A 25,747-nucleotide genomic window follows, 5' to 3' on the forward strand; every position below is an offset into this window, starting at 1 on the left:
AACGCGAATTCTTGACAGACGAACGGAAAAATTAGTAGAAGCTGATCTTGGGGAAGATCAGTTTGGATTCCATAGAAATATTGGAACACGTGTGGCAATACTGACCCTATGGCTTATCTTAGAAGCTAGATTAAGGAAAGGCAAGCCTACGTTTCTAGCATTTGTAGACTTAGAGAAAGCTTTTGACAACGTTGACTGGAATACTCTCTTTCAAATTCTGAAGGTGGCAGGGGTAAAATACAGGGAGCGAAAGGCTATTTAAAATTTGTATAGAAATCAAATGGCAGTTATAAGAGTCGAGGGACATGAAAGGGAAGCAGTGGTTGGGAAGGGAGTGAGACAGGGTTGTAGCCTTTCCCCGATGCTCAATCTGTATATTGAGCAAGCAGTGAAGGAAACAAAAGAAAGTTCAGAGTAGGTATTAAAATCCATGGAGAAGAAATAAAAACTTTGAGGTTCGCCGATGACATTGTAATTCTGTCAGAGACAGCAAAGGACTTGGAAGAGCAGTTAAACGGAATGGATGGTTTGTTGAAGGGAGGATATAAGATGAACATCAACAAAAGCAAAACGAGAATAATGGAATGTAGTCGAATTAAGTTGGGTGATGCTGAGGGAATTAGATTAGGAAATGAGACACTTACAGTAGTAAAGGTGGTTTGCTATTTGGGAAGCAAAATAACTGATGAGGGTCGAAGTAGAGAGGATATAAAATGTAGACTGGCAATAGGAAGGAAAGCGTTTCTGAAGAAGAGAAATTTGTTAACATCGAGTATTGAATTAAATGTCAGGAAGTCATTTCTGAAAGTATTTGTATGGAGTGTAGCCATGTATGGAAGTGAAACATGGACGATAAATAGTTTGGACAGGGAGAGAATAGAAGCTTTCGAAATGTTGTGCTACAGAAGAATGCTGAAGATTAGATGGGTAGATCATGTAACTAATGTGGAGGTATTGAATAGAATAGGGGAGAAGAGGAGCTTGTGGCACAACTTGACAAGAAGAAGGGACCGGTTGGTAGGGCATGTTCTGAGGCATCAAGGGATCACCAATTTAGTATTGGAGGGTAGCGTGGAGGGTAGAAATCGTAGAGGGAGACCAAGAGATGAATACACCAAGCAGCTTCAGAAGGATGTAGGTTGCAGTAGGTACTGGGAGATGAAGAAGCTTACACAGGATAGAGTAGCATGGAGAGCTGCATCAAACCAGTCTCAGGACTGAAGACAACAACAACAGCAACAACAACTGTACTTACTGAGACTTTTTTCATCTAGAATCATGTACTTTCAATTCTGTGCACTTCTGCCATTAATTAGGATAAATCCTGTATATATTGTCTTAAAATGATGGTAGATGGGAAACTTTAAGGAAAAAAGCACCTTACTGTTAGAGTGCACAATGAGGGGGTTGTGACATTACATTTATAAAAGGGCATTGCTGTGTATCCAAAAAACTTATTTTTTACCATCTTGGATAAACAAAAGTGGTTTATTGAGTCAGCACTTCATTATTGATCTGTTGACTGTGGTGGAGTGCCACAGTAGTTGAAGCACACCATGTCCTCAGTTGGTTACTACAGCAAGTTAGTGGGAAGTGCCTCTGGTATTGTTGACCTGCTGTAGCTTTTTTGATGTATGTGCTTGTTTCTCATTTATCTATGGTGGAACATGAGGTCCATTTCACTTCAGCACTAGTCAGACTCTTGTCATGCTTTATAATTTACTCTAAAGCCAATTGTGCCATGTCAATGTACAGTAAATGATTATGTAGCCACCTCTGTATCAGTACTTATGACAGAATTTAATTTTGCTGACAGACGATGTTTCAATATACGTTCTGCCATTTCTGTCAGTTCTACATGTTTACAGTTTCCTGAGAGACTGTAGTATTGTTATGGACGTCAATAAGTGGCACAAATAATGTAAAAACCGTAACCTAACTCCAAGTGCCAGTCCAAAGGCTGGAACATGAAACAAAGAAAATTGTAAAAATCAGCTGTATTCAGCATAGAAAGAGGCATCACATTGCAACATTGCTACCGTCCTCAAGTTTTGCGTATAGCAGTGAATATGTTAAGGATGCAAAATAGTCAGATCATAAAGTTACTTTGGGAGTTTTGTGGCGGCGTTCGTAGCGACAAACAATTCGCTGTAGAAACGGCTTACGAAGTCACCGCCACACTTTTAATAGCGGGCCGACCGGTCCGCTGGAACAGTGAACAGAAAGATGAAAACCCAAACACTCTGATTAAATAAAAGTCGGTACTTATCTTTATTAACGAAGATACAGAAACACAGTAGTGAACTCCGTGTCTACAGAAATCTGTCTAGTTCGAGTCGGAGCGGCTAGGTCAGCGTCGGCTGACGACAAACAACTCTGCTGCGATGAACACACAACTGACTAGCAAGTACACAATTTGGTGGCGAGTATACAACTGAGCGACGAATACAGAACCGTCCTAGCGCTCGCGATTCCAGCGCTTAAGAAACCAGAAGCCAGCGGTGGCGCGCGCAGACGTGCGGCGATTTCCTGTCTCGCTGGCGCTGCTTATGCGGACGGCATCCGGACTTTGATGCTGCCAACCTTTTGGCAGCGGGCTCGGGTGGCATTACTGGCTAGGATATAACAGGGAGTACCACAAGAAAGGATTAAAAAGCCATTACTGTTCACATCAGAAGCTGTGTGAAGGTTTTAAGGTAAGATGCTGTTCCATATAGCTGCTGCATTATGAATCTGTAGCGACATGCTTTTAGCAAACATACTCTCATATTGTGAACAATAAAGACTATAACTCATTTGTAGAAGAAATGAAGAAATGACTACCAGAACACCTTTCTCATGGAGTATATGATCATTAAGGAAAGGACTGGTACAGAAGATCGAAAGAAGAATGTTGTATCATTCATAGGCAAATTCAGTATGCCAAAGAGCAACATGTTGCTTACGCCGTATACTACAAGTGCGGTTTGAAAAGTTCTCGGAACAGAATAGAAAAAAAGTACTTAAATCACTGAAACTTTTTTAGTTTTCAGTGTAGTCTCCTTGTTGATTAATGCACTTAGTCCAACGATGTTAGAGTGCCTTGATCTCATCTCGAAAATTAGCTTCCTCCAGGCCTGCAAAATAGTTGTCAGCTCCAACTATCAATTCTTTGTTTGAAGCGAATCTTTGTCCGCATACAAAATTTTCATTTTCAGAAGAGATGGAAGTCTGATGGAGCCATATTAAGCTAATATGGCAGGTGTGGCAACAATTCATACCTCAGTCTGTGTAATTTTGCCATGGTGACAGCATGCATTTGATTCATCATCAAGAGTAACAGCACCCATCTTTTAGATAATTTTTTCATTTCCGGTTCTTCAGTTAAAATGTGATATACCTTTGCACATGACATCTGGCAAGCATGAGCAGTTTCACACACTTTCAATCAGCGGTCCTCCATGACTATATTGTGCACATCTGCTATGATTTCCGGAGTAGTGACACATCTTGGCCAACCACTGTGGGGAAATTTAAATTCATTTGTCCACTTGGCAGTAGTCGGATATGAAGGAGCAGAGTCCCCCAGTGTGTTGTGGAAATCACCATGAATGTTCTTTGCTTTCATACATTTCTTTATGAAGTACTTAATCACTGCTCAACTTTTTTTTTCCCATCTTCGCAAATCACTACACGGGAACATCACTGCCACAGCTCTCTTCCAAGAGCACTGATGTGGCACATGTTAACAGGCAACAGTCCAATGAATATCATGTGAACAACTTGTGCTAGTGCTGACCTCTCATGGTGATTCCAAGAACTTTTCAAATCACCCTCATATAATACTATTATGTATGCTGTGTAGGAAAGAAGTGAATTATTTTTTGCAAAGAATCTTGAGAATGGAGATTAAATCATATTGATATACATTATAACACCTCATCAGAAAATTAGATTCATTATATTTTCTTACATAAGAGATCAGAATCAGTGGATAGTGGATGATATGCATAAGAAAATACTGAGAGCTATGTAATATGTGCAGAAAGATATAAACATTTGTAACTAAGATTTTGTTTTCGCTTTCTTTTCAGATTCGTGAAGCTCAATTAGTTAACTCAGAGTCCAAGAAGAAACCTGAACTAAATTTGGGACTAGAGGAAACCGAGAACATTGTAAGCATTCATATTTCTTACATATTGCATATGGATAGAAAAACATCTCTGGCTAATTGCGGAATGTAAAGGATGTGTTACAGTAAAGTAAGCATTGTGTGTGTGTTTTCTGGAAGTAAGTGCTGTTAGTAATGTTCCAGTGTTCTTATGTAGTTCTTGCTGATGTAGTTTGTTCATTTGTGAAGAGATTCTAAACAGTCCTTATAATCATATATACAGTCGTATTTAAAACACTTCTTCTTGGTACCATTTATTTTGTATGCATTTGATATTTTATCTTTTAGTAAAATTTGGTTTTTTTATCTCTCAGTGGCAATGGGAAAGTCATGGCAGAGCTAAACAAGAAGAGAAACTTCAGGGTATGTCCAGTGAGCTTTCTAATGTCTTGACTTATATGGAACACAGAATAATACATCATAAACTAGAATGATGTGACAGGAACAAGATGGTGAAACTGATAATATTCTCATTGGAATGTAATCAAACTGGTATTGGGGGATATAAAATGCAAATCCCCAAAGACTGGCACTGAACCCACTCTTGTTTATAAATGTTCTTCCAAAGCCCGAAAGATTCTTTAAACACTTAAAAGATTTAGTAATTATTCAAGCATATAGATCATTGATTTGTTAAGCAATCAGCTTAGCACAAACATGAGAAAGGCCTCTTGTAACAGTGGCTGAAATGTCAAACAATTTTATAGATTGAAAGTGCACTCAGAGGCCCAGAAGAATTTTATCTTACAGAGCATTCTGTAGTGTGTGTAAAAATGCTTTTGATTCTAGTATAGTGCTTCCGTCAAAAACTGCTACTTCTGCAGACAGGGATTTGTGTAATGCATTTGATCAAAATGGATTTTCCCAGGAGAAAAAGGCAATTGAATGTTTAAGAGTTCATGAAAAATATACACTTCACCATTCATCTGTGACTGCTGTGGCAACTACAAGACAAGTTACCAATGTGTCATCCCTTACCTCGACACACAAATTAGAAGATATGAGAAATTCACATGCAGGACAATATTAAAGATGACAACATCCCTCCAATTTCTAAGTCAGCAAGGAATAACGGTTCGTGATCACACCGATGAAGCATCAAAAATTAATCAGTTGTTACATAGAGCAGAAAATGCTACTGACTTGAAATCTTGGCTGCTGCATATGAGTGGGTTTCTCGTGATGTACTGAATGAAATTGTCTCGTTATTATCCAGCAATGTACAGCAAAACAATGTGAAATATGTTAAGGAGGCACTATACTTTTCTCTTACTTTAGATGAGACTTCCAATGTATCAGTGATGGAACAACTATCCATATGTTTCAGATATGTCAATAAAAATCTTCAGGTTGAAGGAGTTTTTTTGGGCTTCAAGAAGTATCTGCAACAAGTTCTTGGACATTGTCTGACATCATCGAGGATGTCATAAGACATTTATCCCTTGATATAAAGTGCTGTCGTGGGTAATGTTATAATGGTGTGAGCAATGCCAGTTTTTAACATGATTACAAAGTAGGATTACTCGGTTGGAACCGTGAGCTATATTTGTTCATTGTTCAGCACATAATTTGAATTTGGTAGTACAACATGCGATGTAAGGTATTAGTTATGTGTAAAACTTTCTGGTGATTCTTCATGAATTAATACCATTTGGAAGACATTAGCCAAAGGTGCTAGCAGTGTTTCAATCGCTACAAGAAAAAAATGGAGATGTTGTTGTAAAAGAACGTTCAGACTGACTTTGCAGCCATTCTGTCTTATGAAGTGGTGGGTCGGTACAATCAATAAAGTCATTGAAATGTAGTTATGACATTCTGTTACAATTATTGGATGATGTGTCAGAAGTAAAAAGCGAAGTTGGTGGGAATGCTAGTGGATATTTTTCAAAACTGCATCAACTCAGATTTATTTTTCCCTGAAAATGTTAATTTCAGTTTTCGGCAGGATTGAGCAACTTCATTCTTTTCAGAAAAAGTCATTGTCATACCAAGAAATCAAAACATTAGTTTTGTCTGCAAGTTTAGCTTCACGGGGGATATATTTTTTGAGGTGTGGAATGAAACCATTAGGAAAACAGAGAAACTTAACATTGATTAACCATTTTGCATAGAAAAAGGAAGATGCTAAAACATTACGAGGAAGGCAGTGAGCCTGATGCATATCAAACACCGGGGCAAATGTGCAGACAAATATTTTTTGAAATAATTGATGTGACTCCGGCTGTGCTAAATAGTAGATTGGACTGAACAGTTCTGGAACTTATTCCACAACTTGAGGCTTTTGCTATTGGTCAAACTGGTGCTGATCATACCCTGCAGTTGTTTGTGGCAGATACTGATAAAGACAAGCTAACATTGTATAGAGACAAGTATCGAGATCTGTGCAGAATGAAGAAAGAGGAAGCTGCCAACTTGTCAGACATCTACAAATATTTAAGTGGAGAAAACTGTGGTCCTATGTGTGAAATGCTCGCAGAATTTGTGAAGCTTGTTTGGATGATTTTACTTATAACTATTACTTCTTGTACCTCAGAGCATTGGTGTTCAGCACTTAGATGACTGAAAACGTTTTTGCGGTCAGCAGTGATACAGAAAAGATTTAATGATTGGCCAGTTCCGCATGTTCATAAAGAAATGATTAAAAATATTGACATTACCAAATTGCAAACAAGTTAAATGATCTAAGAAGAAAAGTGTTTTATACTGAAAGTTAATATGTCATGATTGTTATTTGATACGTAAGGCAGGTTATTTTATAGCTCCATTGACACATAAACCTTTGCGTAGTTCTTTCTCCAGTAAATTAAAACTGTGTGGTGTATAAAGACTTTTCATTTTAATTTGTATGAATGGATTATTTTCTGTTTGTTACATGTTGATAGAATCGCCTCTTGCAATCACTGTGCATGTGATGTGTTTAAAGCATACAGTAGTTGATACAGAACTAACTGGCATTTTGTTCGTGAATTAAAAGTTAAAAGTAAACAAATAATTTAATGCAGAAAAATCAGTTAATGTTATGATTACATATTTTGAGAATATTTGTTACAGTAACTTATCCTTATAATCCAAACCCACAAGCACAAGAGTCCTTGTTGGCCAGGGCCTGTCACAGAGGCCTTTTTGTGGGCAGACACACAGTCAGTGGTCACTTTGGTTCCAGAGTTCCCCAGTACTCATTTCAGACTGAGTAAATGTCAGAAACATACCGTCTGTGCAGGGGTGTAACATTACGGCCTGCAATGCAGGTCAGCCTGATACTTCAGGGGGCCACAGAAAGTGAAAGATTGTTGTTATTTTATTAAGAATTAAAATTAAAGTATATAAAAATATTAATACAGAAATATGTATATGATAAACAGTAAACTCAAACACATAGAAATGGTCATGGTTTCAGAGAATCAGTCAGTGCTAAATTGAACTTAGCAGAGAGTATTTAAGCAATGCTAGTCCTTTCCCTCTCTTGTACCACTTTGATTGCAGCATGTTCTTCAGACATCACAGAAGTGCAGCAAGATCAGTTATTACAAGCAAATGACAACAACGAATATGTATACCACGGTATCACATTCAGGTAAAAAATTATTAATTCTTGATGTATCAGAGACTGTATAACACATTTTTGTGAATATTTAACTTTTGTCATATCTTTATTTGGCAACACTGTCAATTATCAAATAAAAACGAATGGTGTAATAACAAAGAGTCTACTTAGTTTAGCACAGCAAGCATCGAAGTTTGCAGTGTCACAAGTGAGTGCGATTCAAAAGTGAAAAATGATAACAGCAGTTATCAAAGCGAAATGGTAGTGGTAGCAGAATTGCTGTAAATGTAATTAGGCCTGTTCATATTGCAGACTACTCAAATGATAGGCTTATTGTTAGCTAGATGTAAATGATGAAACGAAAAGGTTCTTTGTCTGACAAAATCCTTCAGTTTGAGGGAACTGGTTAAAGATTGGAGGTGGCTAACCAAACGTGTAGTGTGACAGACAACTATATGCATGTCTGAAGACATGTGTTGCACACAATTCGTGTTGTAAGAAAAATACAGTTGACACTTGCATGTATTCATAACTAAAGAAAAGTGAGAACATGTGAAAATACATGCTTGAGATTATTGTTAATATGACAATAACACTGGAATCCAATAGTATAGCTTTTTGGGGACAAAGGGTGAAAATAAGAAAATAAAATAGTGCAATCATTTTAGCACCCATCAAACTTCTCGCAAACTTTGCCAGACACCACACTTGCTAGGTGGTAGCCTTTTAAATTGGCTGCGGTCTGTTAGTATACGTCGGACCCGCGTGTCACCACTATCAATGATTGAAGACTGAGTGCCGCCACACGGCAGGTCTAGAGAGACTTCTTAGCACTCGCCCAGTTGTACAGCCGACTTTGCTAGCGATGGTTCACTGCCTACTTACGTTCTCAATTGTCGAGAAGGTAGTTTAGCATAGCCTTCAGCTACGTCATTTGCTACGACCTAGCAAGGCGCCATTATCAGTTACTATTGATATTGTGAACTATGTACCGTCAAGAGTGACGTTCGTCATTAATGGATTAAAGTTAAGTATTCCACGAGCTACGTCCGTTTTTCTAAATTCCAATTTCCTTGTCCTGTTCCAGACCTCACGCCAGCCTGCGTGAGCTAAAACGCGTGCCTTTCAGCCTCCTCTAGTAACACGGTTTTGGCTCTCCTGCCAACCACAAAAGTTTGGACATCATTGTAGCCATATAAAAAAGCAAATGTGACATATGCATAATGTTAACTGTTTCTTCAAAATTATTTTCCCAAAATTTATAAATTCTGCTTCCAATGAAGGGATTCACAGTTCAATAGTAATTTTTCAAAGTGAATATGAAGACGATTTATCCATTAAATTCACAGATGGAAGAAACTGTGAAAAAGGAAATAGCCCCATTGACCTCGATATTTGATAAACAAAAGTATTAGTAACATAGAATTGAATTGTAGCTTTAGCATTCCAGATTAAAGCACAAAATTTTACTTGTTTTTAACTATTCCTGTTGCTGTTTCTTTTGCTGAATGCTTATTTTTAAAAGTCTCACATAGCTCCCACATCCATAATATCTGAACAGTCAAGTACTGATAGAATCTTGACTACAATCCATATGCTGGTGTCACAGCAACATAGTTTCTCAGTGGTGGGACTTGAGAGAAATCATGGATAATATCTGAGATCAAACTATGTTGTACCAGGAGGAAAAAGCTTCACTTAATGCAGAGGATTAGGTCTAGACAAATATTAACTGGTACACTACATGCAGTACTGAATGTATTTCACATCACAAAAAAGACTAAACTATACACTGTGTAAAAAAATTTAGTGAATTTTGAGCATTATTTGGAATGAAATAAATCTACTCAATTAGAGGTGATATTCAGTGCATTAATGACCAATAGTGAGGCAAACGAAGTTAAATTGAAATCCATTGCTGCAGAATTCAGTGCATTCTTCTTACCAATTGCTAAAAAGAAGAGATAGAAAAGAAACATTAAAAACAGTCATTAGATTTACTTGACAGGCATTGGATACTTCTGCAGCAGACATTTTTTGCCATATTACCCACAAAAGAGGTCACACAAATTAGTCCACCAAAAAAGAGTAACTCTTCTGGTCATTATAGTATTCAGCCAAAGAACTAAAATTTTGAGCTGACTTGGTAGAAAAGCCTGCTGGCGCTGTGTATCACATTTGTAATCTGTCAGTGAGTCAAGATATTAAAATAAAATACTGCCAATTTCAGAAGTAACAACCAGTTGATGAAAGTGAAGATAAGCAAGTCACTTCTAATTATAGGCTCTTCTAACTTCTTCCAAACAGGCTCAGAATATTTTGTAAAGTAGATCATAACAAAATATTGAAAAACACTTGTGGCAGTTTTGTAACAAGAGCTGAGTTTGGCTGCCATAAAGGCTTTTCTAGAAAGAATGTAGTATATGACCTTAAAACTCAGTTGTGATTGAAATTGACCAAAAAATAATCCTCTAGCAATTTTCTGTGCTTGTGCAAACCCTTTGGTTGTTGTTTTTGTTGTTGTTTTTTGTTGCTGTTGCTTTCATTGTTGTTTTCATCCTGAAGACAGGGTTGATGCAGCTCTTCATGTCTTTGGGAAATATAACAACTATAACTTACCCATGCTTTCATTCATTCAGTGTTATCTTTAATAATATTACAAAGCTAGTTAAACCAACCATCAAGACTGTAGATTGTGCAGTCACTGAAAAGGCCACTGCACGTCTTCAGGAACTATATGTTAATGTGGCTCTCAATTTCAGAAAGACATCATTTTCAGGTTTCACATGTAGGGGAACTACATTAACTAAAAGTGTAACACATGGCAAAGACGTAACGAGTGTGGAAACTTTGATATTTTTGGTGTTCATAATGATGAGAAATTAAATTGAAAAAGGGACACATTTTGGTCGCATAAACAACATAGTTCAGCCACATGTGTACTTCAAATCATTTCAAAACTTGGGGAGAAACAAATCAGTAAGTCGATATGATTGTGATATTTTCATTCAGTAATGCCAAATGGAATAATATTGTGGGATAACTAGTCCTTAGATGATATATGGTGTTCACCCAGGATCATAGTGTAGACATCTGTTGCTATTACACATTTTGACCACTGCTCTGCAGTATATTTATTCCCTTATGATGTCTGTTGTAAATAATACACTGAAATTTGAAAGGAACAATGATGCACATAACTACAGTTCCAGAAGATAGGACATTCGCTGCTCCACATGAAGATTGTCTTTAGCACAAGAATAAATATAGAATGACAAAATCTTAAAATATCAGCAATGTAGGAAAAGCTAGATTGCTGCCTACCATAAACATGACATGTTAAGTTGCAGACAGGCACGATTAAAAGAACTTACACAAAGGTTTTGGCCACAGCCTTCTTCAGAAAAAAATAGAAACACACACAATGTTCATCCATTTGTACAAGCAAGCACACCTCGTGTACACATGACTGCCAACTCTGGCAACTCAGGCCAAAATGCAGCTATCATGTGGGATGGAAGCAGCCATCTAAAGAGGGCAGGGAATTGGAAGAGATAGCACTGTGTGGCTTGTGGGGGTGGGGCAGGGGGGAAGAGTAGTTGGCATTGACTAGAATGCCAACAGGTGCAGCATCAGCAAGTTATGTGCAGGAAAGTGGAGAAAACAGAACCAAAAAAAAAAAAAAAGAGTGGTGTGGGGAAAGGTGCTTGGGTGCATTGGCAAATGGTGGCTGTGAGATGAGAATGTGGAGGTGGTGAAGGGGAGAGGTGGAAACTGTTGGGTGTGGGGCCAGTATGTTACTGTAGATTGAGGCTGGGATACTTACAGGAGTAGAGAATGTGTTGTAAGGATAACTCCCATCTGTGCATTTCAGGAAAGCTGGTGTTGGAGGGTAGAATCCAGATGGCTTGGGTAGTGAAGCAGCCAGTGTTATGTTCAGCTGCATGTTCTGCCACAGTGTCCTACTTTGCTTTTGGTCACAGTTTGGCAGTAGTCATTCATCGTGGAGGACAGCTGGATGGTAATCATACCAATATGAAAAGCTGTGCAGTGATTGCAGCAGAGCTGGTGAATGACATAGCTGCTTTCACAGGCGATACCTGGGTCTATCACAGAGATATGATCTTAGTTGCATGTTGTTGGAAGTGGGAGTGGCACAAGGATGGGCTAGGGTGTAATGGAGGTTGGGGGGTGATGGAACACCACTTTAGGAGGGGTGGGAAGGATTTCAGGGTAGGTGTCCCTTATTTCAGGGTGTGGTAGGTAATCAAAGCCCTGGTGAGGATGAGCTTCAGTTGTTCCAGTCCAGTGTGGTACTATGCGATGAAGTGGGCACTCATTCATGGCTGATTCTTGGGGGTGGTGGGTAAATTGGGAGTGTGATGGGAAATGGCATGGGAGACCTGTTTGTGGAGTAGGTCTGGGCAATAGTGCATGTCTGTAAAAGTCTTGGGGAGACCCTCAGCATACTGGACAAGGAAATTCTTGTCACTGCAGATATGTCATCCCCATGTGGTGAGGCAGTATGTGAGGGATTTTTTTGTGTGAAAGGGATAACAGCTGTCAAAATGAAGGTACTGTAGGTGGGTTTAATGTGGACAGAGGAATGGGTGGAGCCATCAGGGAGAAGGTACTCAAGGTGTAGGAAGGTGACATGCTGGGTTGAGGAGGACCAGATGGGAGAGAAACTGTTAATGTTGTAAGGGAATGAAAATAGGGTATCGTGGACCAGACTTGGGTTTGCTGTGTTGGAAGGCTTGGAGAGTCTTCTGTAGATGGCCCATAAACAGGTGGGAATAGGTTCCCATGCAGGTGCCGTTGGCTGTGCTGCGAATTTGTTTGTTTACCTACCCTTCAAAGGATAAGTAGTTGTGAGCTAGGATGATGATAATAAGGTGTATGAGGAATGAGATAGTGGTGTCTGAAGGATTTTGGGAAAGATACTGTAAGTGGTAAGACCATGGGCGTGAGGTATGTTGATGTATAGGGAAGTGGCATTAACAATGATGAAAAGGGATCCAGGAGGTAAAGGGGTGGGCATGGTGGAGAGGCGGTGGAGGAAGTTATGGTTCTCTAACTAGTGCTATTTTATGGGCTATTGGTTGGAGGTGTTGGTTAATGAGGGCCGAAAGTTTTTTCAGTGGCTGCGCAATAACCAGCCACAATGGGGCATCCAGGATTTTTGGGTTTATGGATTTTGGGAGCACATAGAAGGTGGGTGTGTGGGGTGTCATAGGGGTGAGGAGGGAAATGGATTCAGCAGAGAAATTTTGGAAAGTGCCTCAGGCTTTAAGGAGGGGCATGGAGGCTGTGTTAGACTTCTGGGATGGGATCACTCAAGCAGAGTTTATAGGTGGAATAGTCAGAAAATTGGCAGTTCTTCCACCAGGTAGTTGCTGCAATTCAGAACAACAGTTGTGGAACCTTTGCCTGCAGGTAATTTGAAGGTAAATATTTTCTGAAAGGTGACCAGCAGGTGGTTAGGTGGGAGGGGGAGGATCACAGTTGGGTGGTGATGTGAACTGGGAGAGGCAGGGCTCAGTATATGATTTATTTGGTTTTGGTTGGAGGGATTGGTGGCAAAGAAGTGTTTCCATTACAGGGATCAAGAAAAGTAGAACAGGTCTTTTACAAGGTTGGTTAAACTTGGATTTAGGGCTAAAGGTGAGGTCTTAGGATAGGACTGAAACTTCTGTGGAGCTGAAGGTTTTGGTGGAATGGTTAACAACACTGCTACAGCAATGTTTCAGAGCTAGATTTGGAGAAGTGTTGGTAGGGAGTTTCGGGGATATGGAAAGTTGAAAAGGTCAGTTAGCCAGAGTTTAGGTGCTATGGCAGGTGGACAAGGAGGAACATTGTGAGTACAGTAGGGGTTGGTAGTGGTACCCTGAGACAGCGGTAGGATGCCAGCAGGTAGGATAACTTATAAAGTTGGTGTCTGGAATGCTCCTCCAGGTGCTGGAGAGCAAGGGATTCAGTTTGAGAGATGTGATGTAAGAAGCACGAATTGCACAGTAGCAGTAGTTTGCAGAGGTAGCAGAGGTGGTTCTAGGATGCCTGTGCCATGGAGATGTTTTTGCAGTAAAGGGTTTGTGAGGCCCGGGTACTGGAGGAGTCTGAAAAGGTGATGTTTATTGTGGAAGGAGGGGTGGGATCCAGAGAGAGAAATTTTTATGGTTAGTTTGTTTCGGGGGATTCCATGTTTTAAACAGCATTTCACAAATAGCATGGGGGGATCCAGTTTTAGCCAGGGAAAGGGATACTTTTTGGAACTGATGCAGGAAGATGAATCATGGTTCCCTTTGCCAAAAATGGTGTACAGGAAATGGGAATGTCATCAAAATTATCAAAGTGAGTGTTGCTCATTGAGAGGAGTTGGATAACAGGAAAGAAGTGGAAAAATACATAAGACACCTAAAACATGCACAGATAAGTAAAAACACCCACAAGCTATGGAAATACACAAAAATGCACGAAACTACATAAAAGTACACACGAACATACAGAAATGTGGGAGAAAAGTAACTGATGAGGTAAGAGAGTGTGTGTTGTGAAAAGAGAAGAGAGGGTGAGTTAGGTTGAAGATCACAAGTTCCTTTGGCATGGGAAGGTGTGTAAAATAAAACACTAAAGTATGTCAGGATTTAGTATGAAATGGGAGTAGTAGGAATAAATATAAAACTATCAGAGGCAAGAATCTGGAGTATCAGATGGTGCATCAACAATCTGCACAATCACAAAGCCTGTGTTGTGTGTGGATGATTGTTGCTAAAGTGTGGCTCGGAAGTAAGCATTTTGGGAGGTGGTGAATAAACACAGGAAAAAGGGGAAAGAACAATCACTGAGAAGAGGAATGCTATAGAGAATAGTATCAAAGGAAAATATCAGAGGGTTGTAGGATGGAAAAAAGCTGTTCAAGAAAATCAGACAATGGAGAATCCGGGTATGAATATCAACAATGTAGGAAAAGGTAGATTGCTGTTTACCATAGAGATGACATGTTAAGTTGCACACAGGCACAATTAAGACCTGCACAAAGCTTTTTACCACAACCTTTGTCAGAAGAAGAGAAACACACACCATTCATTCACACAAGCAAGCTCACATCGCGCACATATGACTGCCAGTTCTGGCAGCTTGGGCCGGAATGCAGCTATCACTTGGGATGGAAGCAGCAATGTGGAGGTACAGGGAAGGGGAAGGGGAAGGGGAAGGGATAGCATTGTACAGTTGGGGGTGGGGTGGGGGGAGAGGAGCCCTGTGGTGGGGTGTGCATGGACTAGAATACCAACATGTGTATTGTCAGGAGGTTGTGGGGCAAGGTGGGAAAAAGTGAAAAAAGGAGAGAAGTGGGGAGCGATGGTTAGGTGTGTTGGCAGATGGCAGCAAACAAAGGGTGTGGGAGACGAGAAGTGAAGGTGATAGGACAGGGGGTGGAAACTTTTGTGTGGAGGGTGTGTAGCAGTATGTTGTAGGTTGAAGGTTGAGGCTAAGGTATTTACAGGAGCAGAAAATGTGTTGTAAGGATAACTTCCATCTGCAAAGTTCAGAAAAGATGGTGGTGGAGGGGAGGATCCAGATGGCTTGGATGTTGAAGTAGGTTTATCCTACCCCATCAAGGGTGAGGCCACCTATGAAAGCAGCCTGGTAAATACCAGTTCCACTGAAATCATTGCACAGCTTTTTTGTATTAGTATGACTACATACAAGCGGTTCACCAGGCTGATCAGCCACCACCAACCTGTGGTCAAGACCAAGGTAGACCACCTTGTGGCACATTATGCAGGTGAAGATATCATGCCTGATTTCAATGGCTGCCTCACTACCTGAGCCATGTGAACCCTATCCTCCAACATCAGCTTTTCTGAACGTTGCAGATGGGAGTTATCTTTACCACACCTCCTTCACTTGTGTAACATACTGTCCCCACACTCTCCACCCAATATTTTCCACACCCTCTGTCCTATTACCTCCTCCTCATTCTCATCTCGCACCCTCTTTATTTGCCACCAGACACTGCACCTGTTGGCATTCTAGTTCCTGTACACACTGCTAGACAGCACTCCTCTCTCCCCATACACATACACTGCTATCCCTTCCCCATCCCTGCTCCCTACAGACTGCTGCTTCCATCCTGTGTCATAGTTGCATTCTGGCCCAACGTGCTGGAATTATTCATATGTGTGAAGTGTGCTTGCTTATGTGAATGAATGGTGTGTGTGTGTGTGTGTGTGTGTGTGTGTGTGTGTGTGTGTGTGTGTTTTTAATTCTGTTGAAGACTGTTTCCAAAAGCTTTTTGCGTCTTTTAATTGTACTTATCTGCAACTGAATTTGTCCTCTTTACGGTAAGTAGCAATCTATCATTTCCTACAGTGCTCATATTCCTGCTTGAACTTTCCATTGTCTGAAAATGTTGGAACATTATATCCTTCAAGGTTTAGTGCTTGACCATTCCTAACATTTATCTGCATAAATGATTTACCCGGGACACTGTAGGACTTCTCAAAAACTGTGGTGGTTGCTAAGTACTCAAATAAACTGATAAAAGGCACATCACATATCACCCAGCCAGAAGGATAACGGAACAACCTTGTCACTAGTTGACAACAAACAACTGCACTTGTCATGATATAAATACTAATGTGTCTCAGTCGCAAACAAATAAAAATTACTGAAAAATTACAGAACTAAATATCAGTGAGCATACACTAGATGAAGATACCTACATATGTGGTGTTCCCAGGCATCCACATGGACAACATACTGAAATAGCACCAGTGTGTGTATGTTGAAAAAAAAACTTAATTTTGCCTGATTTGCATTTACAAATCTCTTTGTGTTGTCTCACATGATCACTAGTATAAAAAAATACATAGTATACTTTAGTATGATGTGAAAATATTGTTTTAAGTTAATAGTTGGTCATCTTGAGGGAGCAAAAGATTCTTGTTCTTACTGATGAATGTACTCCATAATGGGATGTGTGATTTATAATCAGAATGAACTGTGCAGTTGCAAACACAACTCTTCAGGTAAATATAATATAGATATAGAATATTCATCCCTATCCAGGGTTCAGAATGGAGTTTTGTATTTGGATGCAAAAGTGTAACATTTTCCCAGTGGATATCAGACAGGACATTAAATAACCACAACTATTATAAAACCTTTTTAACCCTCCTTTGTTTTATACCGATTTTAAAATGAGCTGTATTAATTCTACTTGACTGTTAATGTTCATATTAAACAGATTTTGACTTTGCCAGTATGACACAAAAATGTGCTACATAAATGCTTAATTTCAAGTTCTAAAAAAAGCAACCTGTAGTATTGTACGAGGAGGAGCAATGTATTTTATTCCAAAGAAACTGCTCTTCTAGTTTGTATATAAAGTAATCCAATAGCAGCTATAATTATCGGTGTCAGTGAATTAGCATTAGTCTTAATTTGTCGTTAGTATGTTTTGCAGAAGATTCTTGCAGTTACTTCTTTGGGCTAGTAATGTATATCTTGACATGTTTCTTGTCCTTGAAGACTTTCCTTCCTGTTACCTAATGTATGTGTTATTGATGCATAACTGACGGTAATGAAATCACAAATCAGTTACTTTCAGTGAAATGTATAATTTTGAGTCATATTTTAATTAGGTACTATTTTATGTCATTGTCTTGTGACAGTAATAGGAAATTATTTTCTGTTGATATTCCATTTAAGAATTTTTTCATGTACTGAAACAGTGTATATACTGCATGTGAAGTGATATTAATGAAGCTAATCACCATCATTTCTTCAAGTATGATTTTATTTCTCCATGTTTTTCTTTGTTACAGTTATGTGTTCCTGAATTTCATCCTCAGATAATTAAGGAGGAGGTGAGTTACAAATACATGTTAATGACTATTAATGCATTCGTTTCCTCAGGAATATAACTACCTCTGGTTGAGTTTTTACCGAAGTGCACAAGTAGTGCTTTGAAATTAAGAGGAAAGGAGGAGTATTCTTAGACAGAAGTAAGTTCAGCTACATGTGAAATGTTTTTTATGCAATGTAGTGAAGACTTGATGGAATTCAAATTTCCATTATTTATACATTCTCAGTATATGAGACATTGGAACTCAGGGCAGATTACAGACAAATGTGCAGTCACAAAAAGCTGCAAAATGCAGTAGGCCCTAGTTTGATAATGGCTTACACAGCTATTTTTTACTTAGGATTATGTATGAGATGTGCTGGAGAACAACGAAACCCTGGTATTTAAAGAGTTGAACCCATGTGCAGCAATACACATTAGTCTCTGCTAAGTGTAACCTAATAGTGTGTATTTTTGGGGCAAGTCTCAGTGTTTTTAAGTATAAGTGCATATGGTGGAATTTAGTGTATTTGTAGTGGAAGGCAATAATCTTAAATCAACAGCACTCAGAATGGCATTGTTAATGAGATAAAATATGTAGCTAAAGCCTTCTGCCGGCCACCAGACTTAGCTGCAGAAGAAGCTGATAGCTTTAGACAGAACCTTTTTCCATAGCTCTGCAGTACATATGCATGCAAGTCATGCTGTAACAGTTAGAAGATATTTTAATCATCCCATAATTGGTTGGGGAAAATCACAGTTTTAAATGTTTTATACTTGAAGATGGAGTTCTTTGGGATATTGACAGTCTAAGGAAGATGTATATGAGAAACAGAACCTACTTCACAAGAGGTACAAGACACTGTAATCCATTTAGCCAGATGGTTACTGTAAAAGTTTGTACCAGAAGGGTAACAGAAGTAACTTTCATTATCTATTATAGGAAATTACTGCCAGAGGGCTTGTCCTGAAGCCCCAATAAATTCAATACTAAGGCTGTGAGTATCTCAAACAATAGTGTCCAGAAATTAGGGAGTGGGAGAAACTGAAATAGAAGAAACAAAATATTTTGAGTTATCTCTTGAAATGTTTCCTTATGGAGGAAATTACAGACTGTTGACTTTTAAAGTAGCCATATCACTGCTGTTTGTGACACAATAAACGTTACGAGAGGTTTTGAAATTCATCTCAAATTTCTGAAGACTCAGGACTGATTAAGTCCCTGTCAAGTTCTTTATAGAATTTGTGAGTGAGTTATCTCTGATGTTGACCATAATTTACTGCAAATATCTTGAGGGAAGGTATATTCCCTGTGATTGGGCAAGAATACAGATCACATCTCCACATAAAGACAGGTGTAGAACTGATCCACAGCACAACTATCATATGTCACTGAATATTTGATTGTAGAATAATGGAACAGTCTCTGATTTCAGGCATATTGACATATCTGGAGCAAAAGAACCTCCTCTTTGGAAATCTGCATGAATTCCAAAAATATTGATCACGTGACGTTCAGCTCATGCTCATCACACGATATCTCCAATGACTTTTACAAAGTATGAGAGGCTGATTCAGTAGGCCTTGACTTTTAAAAGACTTTAATTCAGTACGAACCTGACATCTAAAGAAAATACATTCATATGGAACATGAAGCAGTGTTTGCAATTATCCAAAAGATCCTGACAGACAGCACACTGTAGGTTATCATGTATGAACAGTTATTTAGAGATGCTGGAGTAGTATATAGTGTGCTTCAGGAGATAATGTTTGGACCACTGCTATTCATCTTGTACACTAATGGTGTGGGAAGTTGCGTTGTTTGAAATCCCAGGCTTTTTGAGATACTGCAGTTATTCAAGAGAGATGACTGCCTGGTAAAAATTCCATAAATATTCAGTCAGTTAAATCTTGGCAAAATATATACCAGGCACAGAGGCTGGAAAGTAGCGTTAACACCGAGACTGAACAGTTGTGCAGTTTATGAGAAGTGAAGTGAAGGTATCCTTTGACTACAGGATTTTAGTCACAGCTAGCCAGTCATGTCATACAATTACTTTAGGAGTAACCATGTGTGGAGATAAGACATGGAAGCACCACATAGGCTTAGTTGTAGATCGTGATTCATGGTAAGGTATTGGGAAACTACAGTATGCATACAAATCAGCTTAGCTGAATATACCAAGTGTGGTGGCACAATAGTTAGCACACTGGTCTCACATTCAGGATGAATGGTTCAAATCCCCAAACAGCCATACAGATCTGAGTTTTCCATGATTTCCCTAAATCACTTACGGCAAATGCCGGGACAGGTCCTTTGAAAGGGCAAGGCTGAATTCCTTCTCTAATCTGGGCTTGTGCTCCAACTTTAATTATCTTGTTTTTTACTTATATTAAACCCTTACCTTCCACCCTTCTTTGAATAGTGCTTGAGTGTTTGAGACTTCTTTCTGTTCACACTAAATAGAGCTACTGATCTTGTACACTAAAGGACAGGGCAGATGCTCAAAGATTTGTAAAACTGGAGAAAAGGGATAAATTTTTTTTGAAAAATCTTAACAGGTGTACATAATAAGATAAATGTGTACATCTTTTGAGAACCTACAAGGAATACTTCAAGAACCATCTTTCAAGGTAGAAATTATGAAGATTCCTCTGTTCCTGCTGTATCTGTCCTCTAAAGACTGTGCAAAATCAGGCAAACGTCAGCTTCACAGAGGTGTGCAAGCAGATATTATTTCTGTAATCCATCTGTGCTGGAACAGGAAGGAATGTGATATATGGTATAATAAAAAGCACTCTGCCACAAATGTGACAGTGATTTGCAGAATATATTCTTCTTCCTCCTCCTCCTCCTCCTACGATATTAGGACCTATTACATCATCTTGCTCAGTGCATCTATAGTTGGTTGGTTGTTTGTTTGCTCCCTCCATCTATTTCTTGGTCTGCCTGTTGATTTTTTTCCAATTGGTCAGTATTGTGCACATTCTATTTTTATTCAATCTTCAATCCTTCATTTATTTCTATATGCGTTGATCTGTTCATTTGTGTTTCTATGTCAGAGTTCTTGTGTGACTTATACTCCTAATAATGTCAGATACTCTAAAGTCAGCACCTCTTATTGAAAACTTAATTCCTGGAGCTTTTATATTTATTCCTTTCCAGCTTTTATTGCCCATGCTTCACTGAAATGAAGTGTACATTACTAAAAATCATTGCAATTTCTTTTGTATGCAAACTAGTTTCCCAATACCTTACCATGAATCATGATCTACAGCTAAGTGTGTGTTAACTATATTCAGTTAATGAAACGATAAAATAGAAAATAGAAGCAGACAAAAGTGAATACAGTTACTTAAAAATGAGATTGATAGAAAAGTAAAACTGGCAAAGAAGGAGTGACTGGAGGAGATACATGTGAAGATGTGGAAATGTACATGACTATGATTAGCACTTACAGGAGAATTGAAGAAACCCTCAGAGCAAAGAAAAGCAACTGAACAAATATCAAGAGTTCAGGTGATAAGCCAGTATTAATCAAGAAAGGGAGTGTTGAAACACTGAAAGAATATATAGATGAGCTAACTAGTGGAAGGAAATTTGTAGAAAATGTTATTGAAAGGGAAGAGGCAGTTGAAGATGGGGTGGATAATATGATGCTGCAGAAAGAATTTGACAGAGCACTGAAAGCCCTCAGGCAAAACGGGTTACCTGTAGTAGATAACATGCTATCAAAACTATTGACACCCAGTATAACCTACCATGCTGGAACTGCTCTGTATTTCTTTCAGTGTACAGGTTTTTCAAAAAACTCTGATACTATTACAGGAGATATTATGGGTTAAAACTAGAAACATAACCTACAAACATGTTCCCCTGCAGATCCGGGGGTATGAATAGGCTGGACATATTCCTTCCTGTCGTAAGTGGTGACTAAAATGAGTCTCACATGTTTCAGCCTTTATGTGATGATCCCCTGCAGGGTTTGACCTCCCTTTTTCAGAATTTTCCTGAAGAGCAAGCCAATTAGGAAAGGGCGCCTTACGTGGTGCTTCGCGTCCATCGTGCGCTAAGACCTCTTGCATCCTTCGTCGACATGGATCTGCACTTCTGCTCATTCTCCAGCTGTTGAGCCAGGTCACCCTCCTAGATGCGTTTTCCTTTCACTGTGCAATATCGTTTTCTGCGCTGATGACGATAATGGACTTCTTAGCTCCTTTCCACCTGATATCCAGCGTGGTAGTCAGTCCTTTGTGGTGGGGCTGCCATATACCCTAATGGTTGTAGTCCCTTGACCACACAAGGATCACTCTGATGATGCCTGTGCTGTTAACTCCCCACATATGCCAACGAGTAGATGCCCATCCCCCAGGGGCATCGGGACTCCCGACAATGGCCATCCTGACAGGTGGCCTTTGCTGTGGCTGCTTGGCACCTGTGGGGAGGCCCCCTGATCGGAGTGTATGGCATAAGGGTGGATGATGCGTGATGAAACATACCACATCATCACTTGCTGGTGATGAAACACCAGCAGTCTCTAAGCATTCCAAGTCTCAGTGCAATGCAAAGAAGTACGACCCTAAATTGTTCCCCTCCCTGACCACACCGTGGGAGGAACACCAGGCTAAGGATGGCAGTGAACTTTATTCGCCCCTCCACCTCGCATGTATGAGAGCTGATGGGGACGCCTTTGTTTCGATGAAGCCTCAGCTTTTTGTAGAGCATTTAGAGGACAAGTTTGGGGATGTGGAGGGATTGTCCAAAATGCACTCTGGGTCAGTCTCGATCAAAACAGCATCCTCAGCCAAGTCACTGGCATCACTCGCTTGTGACAAGGTGGAGGATGTTTGTTACCATCACACCCCATAAGAGCTTAAATATAGTCCAGGGTATTATATTCCACAGGTACCTTCTTTTGCAGTCCGATGATGAGCTGCATGCCAACTTAGGGTGACGAGGAGCTCATTTCGTCCAGCGCATGCATCTGGATCTGAGGGATAATCAGCTTGCTACCGGTGCCTTCATCTTGGCCTTCGAGGGTGACACATTGTCCACAAAGGTCAAGGTGATGGTCTACTGCTGTGATGATGTCTAGCCATATATCCATCCCCATATGTGGTGCCATAAGTGCTGGAAGTTCATTCATATGTCTTCCAACTGTACTTCCAGCATCACATTTCGAGATTGTGGACGTCCTTTGCATCTTAATACACCATGTGCCCCGCCTCCCATCTGTGTCGACTGCAGAGAGCATCATTCCCCTTTCTTGCCAGACTGAAAATTTTACAACAAGAAAGGAAAATCATGGAATACAAGACCTTGGACTGACTGACCTACACTGAAGCTAAGAGGAAATCCGAACACCTACAGCCTGTGGCTGTGACATCGTCTTACATCGCAACTATGAGAACAGTTGTAGCACCATCAGTTCTGCAAATTACAGTCGGCTCTCAGAGCCTGAAGAAGACTACACCTGCTCCTTTGATGGTGGGGGGGGGGGGGGGTGGCAATTCCCTCACTATTGCTCCTGCACCACCTACCTTGGGTGCACTGCCCCCCAGTCATCGGGGACACCAGTCCCCACTTCTCAGCTGGAGAAGTGTAATTGTTCTTCAGCACTTCTCGCTAGGAAGGTGTCCCTTGCATCACTCCCTTCCCAGATTTGTGCTAGTGGGCAAGACAACACCTGAAGTGCCCAACAGCAGCTGGTTGTAGGGCATCATGCTCATCCTCAGTCTCAGAGACTGAATCAGTGAAGCTCTCCCAGTCAGAGAAATCCAAAAAGACCACCACCCCAAGACCAAGGGAATTATGGTGGCACCCACACAACAGCTGCCTACAATTTCTGCTTCTGAGGATGTAGTGGAGATTCTGGCATCCACTGAGGACCTAGATCTCCCTGGACCCTCAAACACAATGGATGTTGACCGCACAGGTACTCATCCGGTGGCAGCAGGTGACCCTGAGGTGTAGACTGCCTTCCCAGTCTCATGATCACGTTATCCTCCAACGGAATTGCGACGGTTTTTTTCCACCACTTGGCTGAGCTACAGCAACTTTTAAGCTTGACACCTACTTTCTGCATTGCCCTCTAGGAAACATGGTTCCTGGCAATGCGGGCTTCTGCCCTTCGCGGCTACAGAGGATATTACAAGAACTGTAGCGAATATAATAGGGTGTCTGGTGGAGTTTGCGTTTATGTTCTAAACTCAGTCGGTTAGTGAAACTGTGCCCCTTCAAACCCCTCTTGAAGCTGTGGCTGTCAGTTATTTCCTGCATCGTCCTTGTTCTATCTTCCTCCAGATGATGCAGTACCCCTGAATGTATTGGGAGACTTTAACACCCATAACCCCTTGTGGGGTGGCACCATGCTTACTGACTGACAGGTAGAAATGTCGAAAATTTACTGTCCCAACTCGACCTCTACCTGTTAAATACAGACCTACCCCCCCCCCCACATTCACGTGGCACATGGCACCTGTTCGGCCATTGGTCTCTCGGTCTGCAGTCCTGGCCTTCATCCATCTATCCACTGTAGAGCACATGACAACCTGTGTGGTAGTGACCACTTCTCCATTTTTCTGTCACTCCCCCGGTGTCAAGTCCACGAATGCCTACCCAGATGGGCTTTAAACAAGGCAGACTGTGTAGCCTTCACCTCTGCTGTCACCGTTGAATCTCCGCCACATGATGCCATCCACATTTTGGTTGAGTAGGTCACTACAACGATCGTTTCTGCGGCAGGAAACGCGATCCCTCGTTCTTTAGGGTGCCGCCGGTGAAAGCCAGTCTCTTGGTGGTCGCCGGAAGTCGCTGAGGCAATTAAAGAGCGTCAGCAAGCTCTGCAGTGACATAAGCGACACCCATAACTAGAGCACCTCATAACCTTTAAACAGCTCCATGCCAGTGTTCACCAGCTTATAAAAAGACGGAAACAGGAGTGTTGGGAGAGGTATGTCTTTACCATTGGGTGCCATACGTCACCTTCCCAAGTTTGGATGAAGATCAGATTTGTTTTTGGGTACCAGGCCTCAACAAGTGTCCCTGGTGTTATCATCAATGGTGTGTTATCCACTGATGCAAATGCGATTGCTAAGCCTGAGTGTTGCAAAATTACCCCCCAGCCTTTCGCACTCTCAAATGGCGGATAGAAGCGAAAGTTTTCTCATTCACTTCAAACCACAGTGAACCCTATAATGCCCCATTTACAGAATGGGAGCTCTTCAGTGCTCTGACACAACTCCTGGGCCAAATGGGATCCACAGTCAGATAATTAAATATCTCTCATCTGACTACAAGCTACATCTTCTCATCATCTTCAACTGGATCTGTTGCGATGGTGTCTTTCCATCGCAATGGTGGGAGAGCACCATCATTCCAGCGCTCAAAACTGGCAAAAACCCACTTGATGTTGATAGCTATCAGCCTCACTAACATTCTTTATAAACTGCTGCAACATATGGTGTGTCAGCGGTTGGGTTGGGTCCTGAAGTCACGTGACCTACTGGCTCCATGCTAGGGCGGTTTTTGCCAGGGCTGCCTACCACTGATAATCTTATGTCCCTCGAGTCTGCCATCCGAACAGCGTTTCCCAGATGCCAACACCTAGTTGCTGACTTTTTTTATTTACGAAAAGCGTATGAAATGACCTGGCGACATCATATCCTTGTCACATTGAATGAGTGGGTCCTCCACAGCCCACTTCCGATTTTTATCCAAAACTTCCTGTCGCTCCGTACTTTCCATATCCAAGTTGGTGCCTGCCATAGTTCCATCTATATCCAGGAGAATGGAGTCCCACAGGGCTCTGTATTGAGTGTCACTCATTTTTAGTGGCCATTAACGACCTAGTGACAGCTGTGGGGTCATCCATCTCACCTTCGCTGTATGCAGACAACTTCTGCATTTCGTACTGCTTCTCCAGTACTGGTTTTTGTGATTGATGAGTACAGGGAGCCATCCCCAAGGCGCAGTCATGGGCTGTAGCCCACAGCTTCCAGTTTTCAGCTGCAAAGTTGTGTGTTATGCACTTCTGTTAATGTCGTACTGTTCAACGGAAACCAGAACCTTACCTTAATGACAATCCACTCAGTGTAGTGGAGACATATCGATTCTTAGGACTGGTTTTTGCCGCCCGATTGACTTGGTTACCTCACCTTTGTTGGCTTAAGCAGAAGTGCTGGCAGCATCTCAATGCCTGAG

General features: G+C 40.6%; 1 protein-coding gene across 7 annotated transcripts in view; it reads left to right on the top strand.

Annotated features, from left to right (window-relative positions):
* The window catches only part of LOC126213198 (uncharacterized), a 235,250-nt gene that overhangs the window by 39,784 nt on the left and 169,719 nt on the right, over nt 1-25,747 (top strand). For 6 of the 7 annotated variants that reach the window (XR_007541108.1, XM_049940828.1, XM_049940831.1 and 3 more), the window contains exons 3-4: nt 4,074-4,154; nt 17,525-17,566. Coding sequence is in view for 6 of the 7 variants with exons in the window: in XM_049940828.1 (XP_049796785.1) it covers nt 4,074-4,154; nt 17,525-17,566 (123 nt within the window). In the remaining variant the exon portion in view is untranslated. Of the gene's footprint in view, nt 1-4,073; nt 4,155-4,464; nt 4,514-17,524; nt 17,567-25,747 lie in introns of all 7 variants that reach the window. The other variant, XM_049940827.1, reaches the window with a different exon arrangement.

Source organism: Schistocerca nitens, chromosome 11 (genome assembly GCF_023898315.1).
Source record: "Schistocerca nitens isolate TAMUIC-IGC-003100 chromosome 11, iqSchNite1.1, whole genome shotgun sequence".
In the NCBI taxonomy this organism is placed as follows: domain Eukaryota; kingdom Metazoa; phylum Arthropoda; class Insecta; order Orthoptera; family Acrididae; genus Schistocerca; species Schistocerca nitens.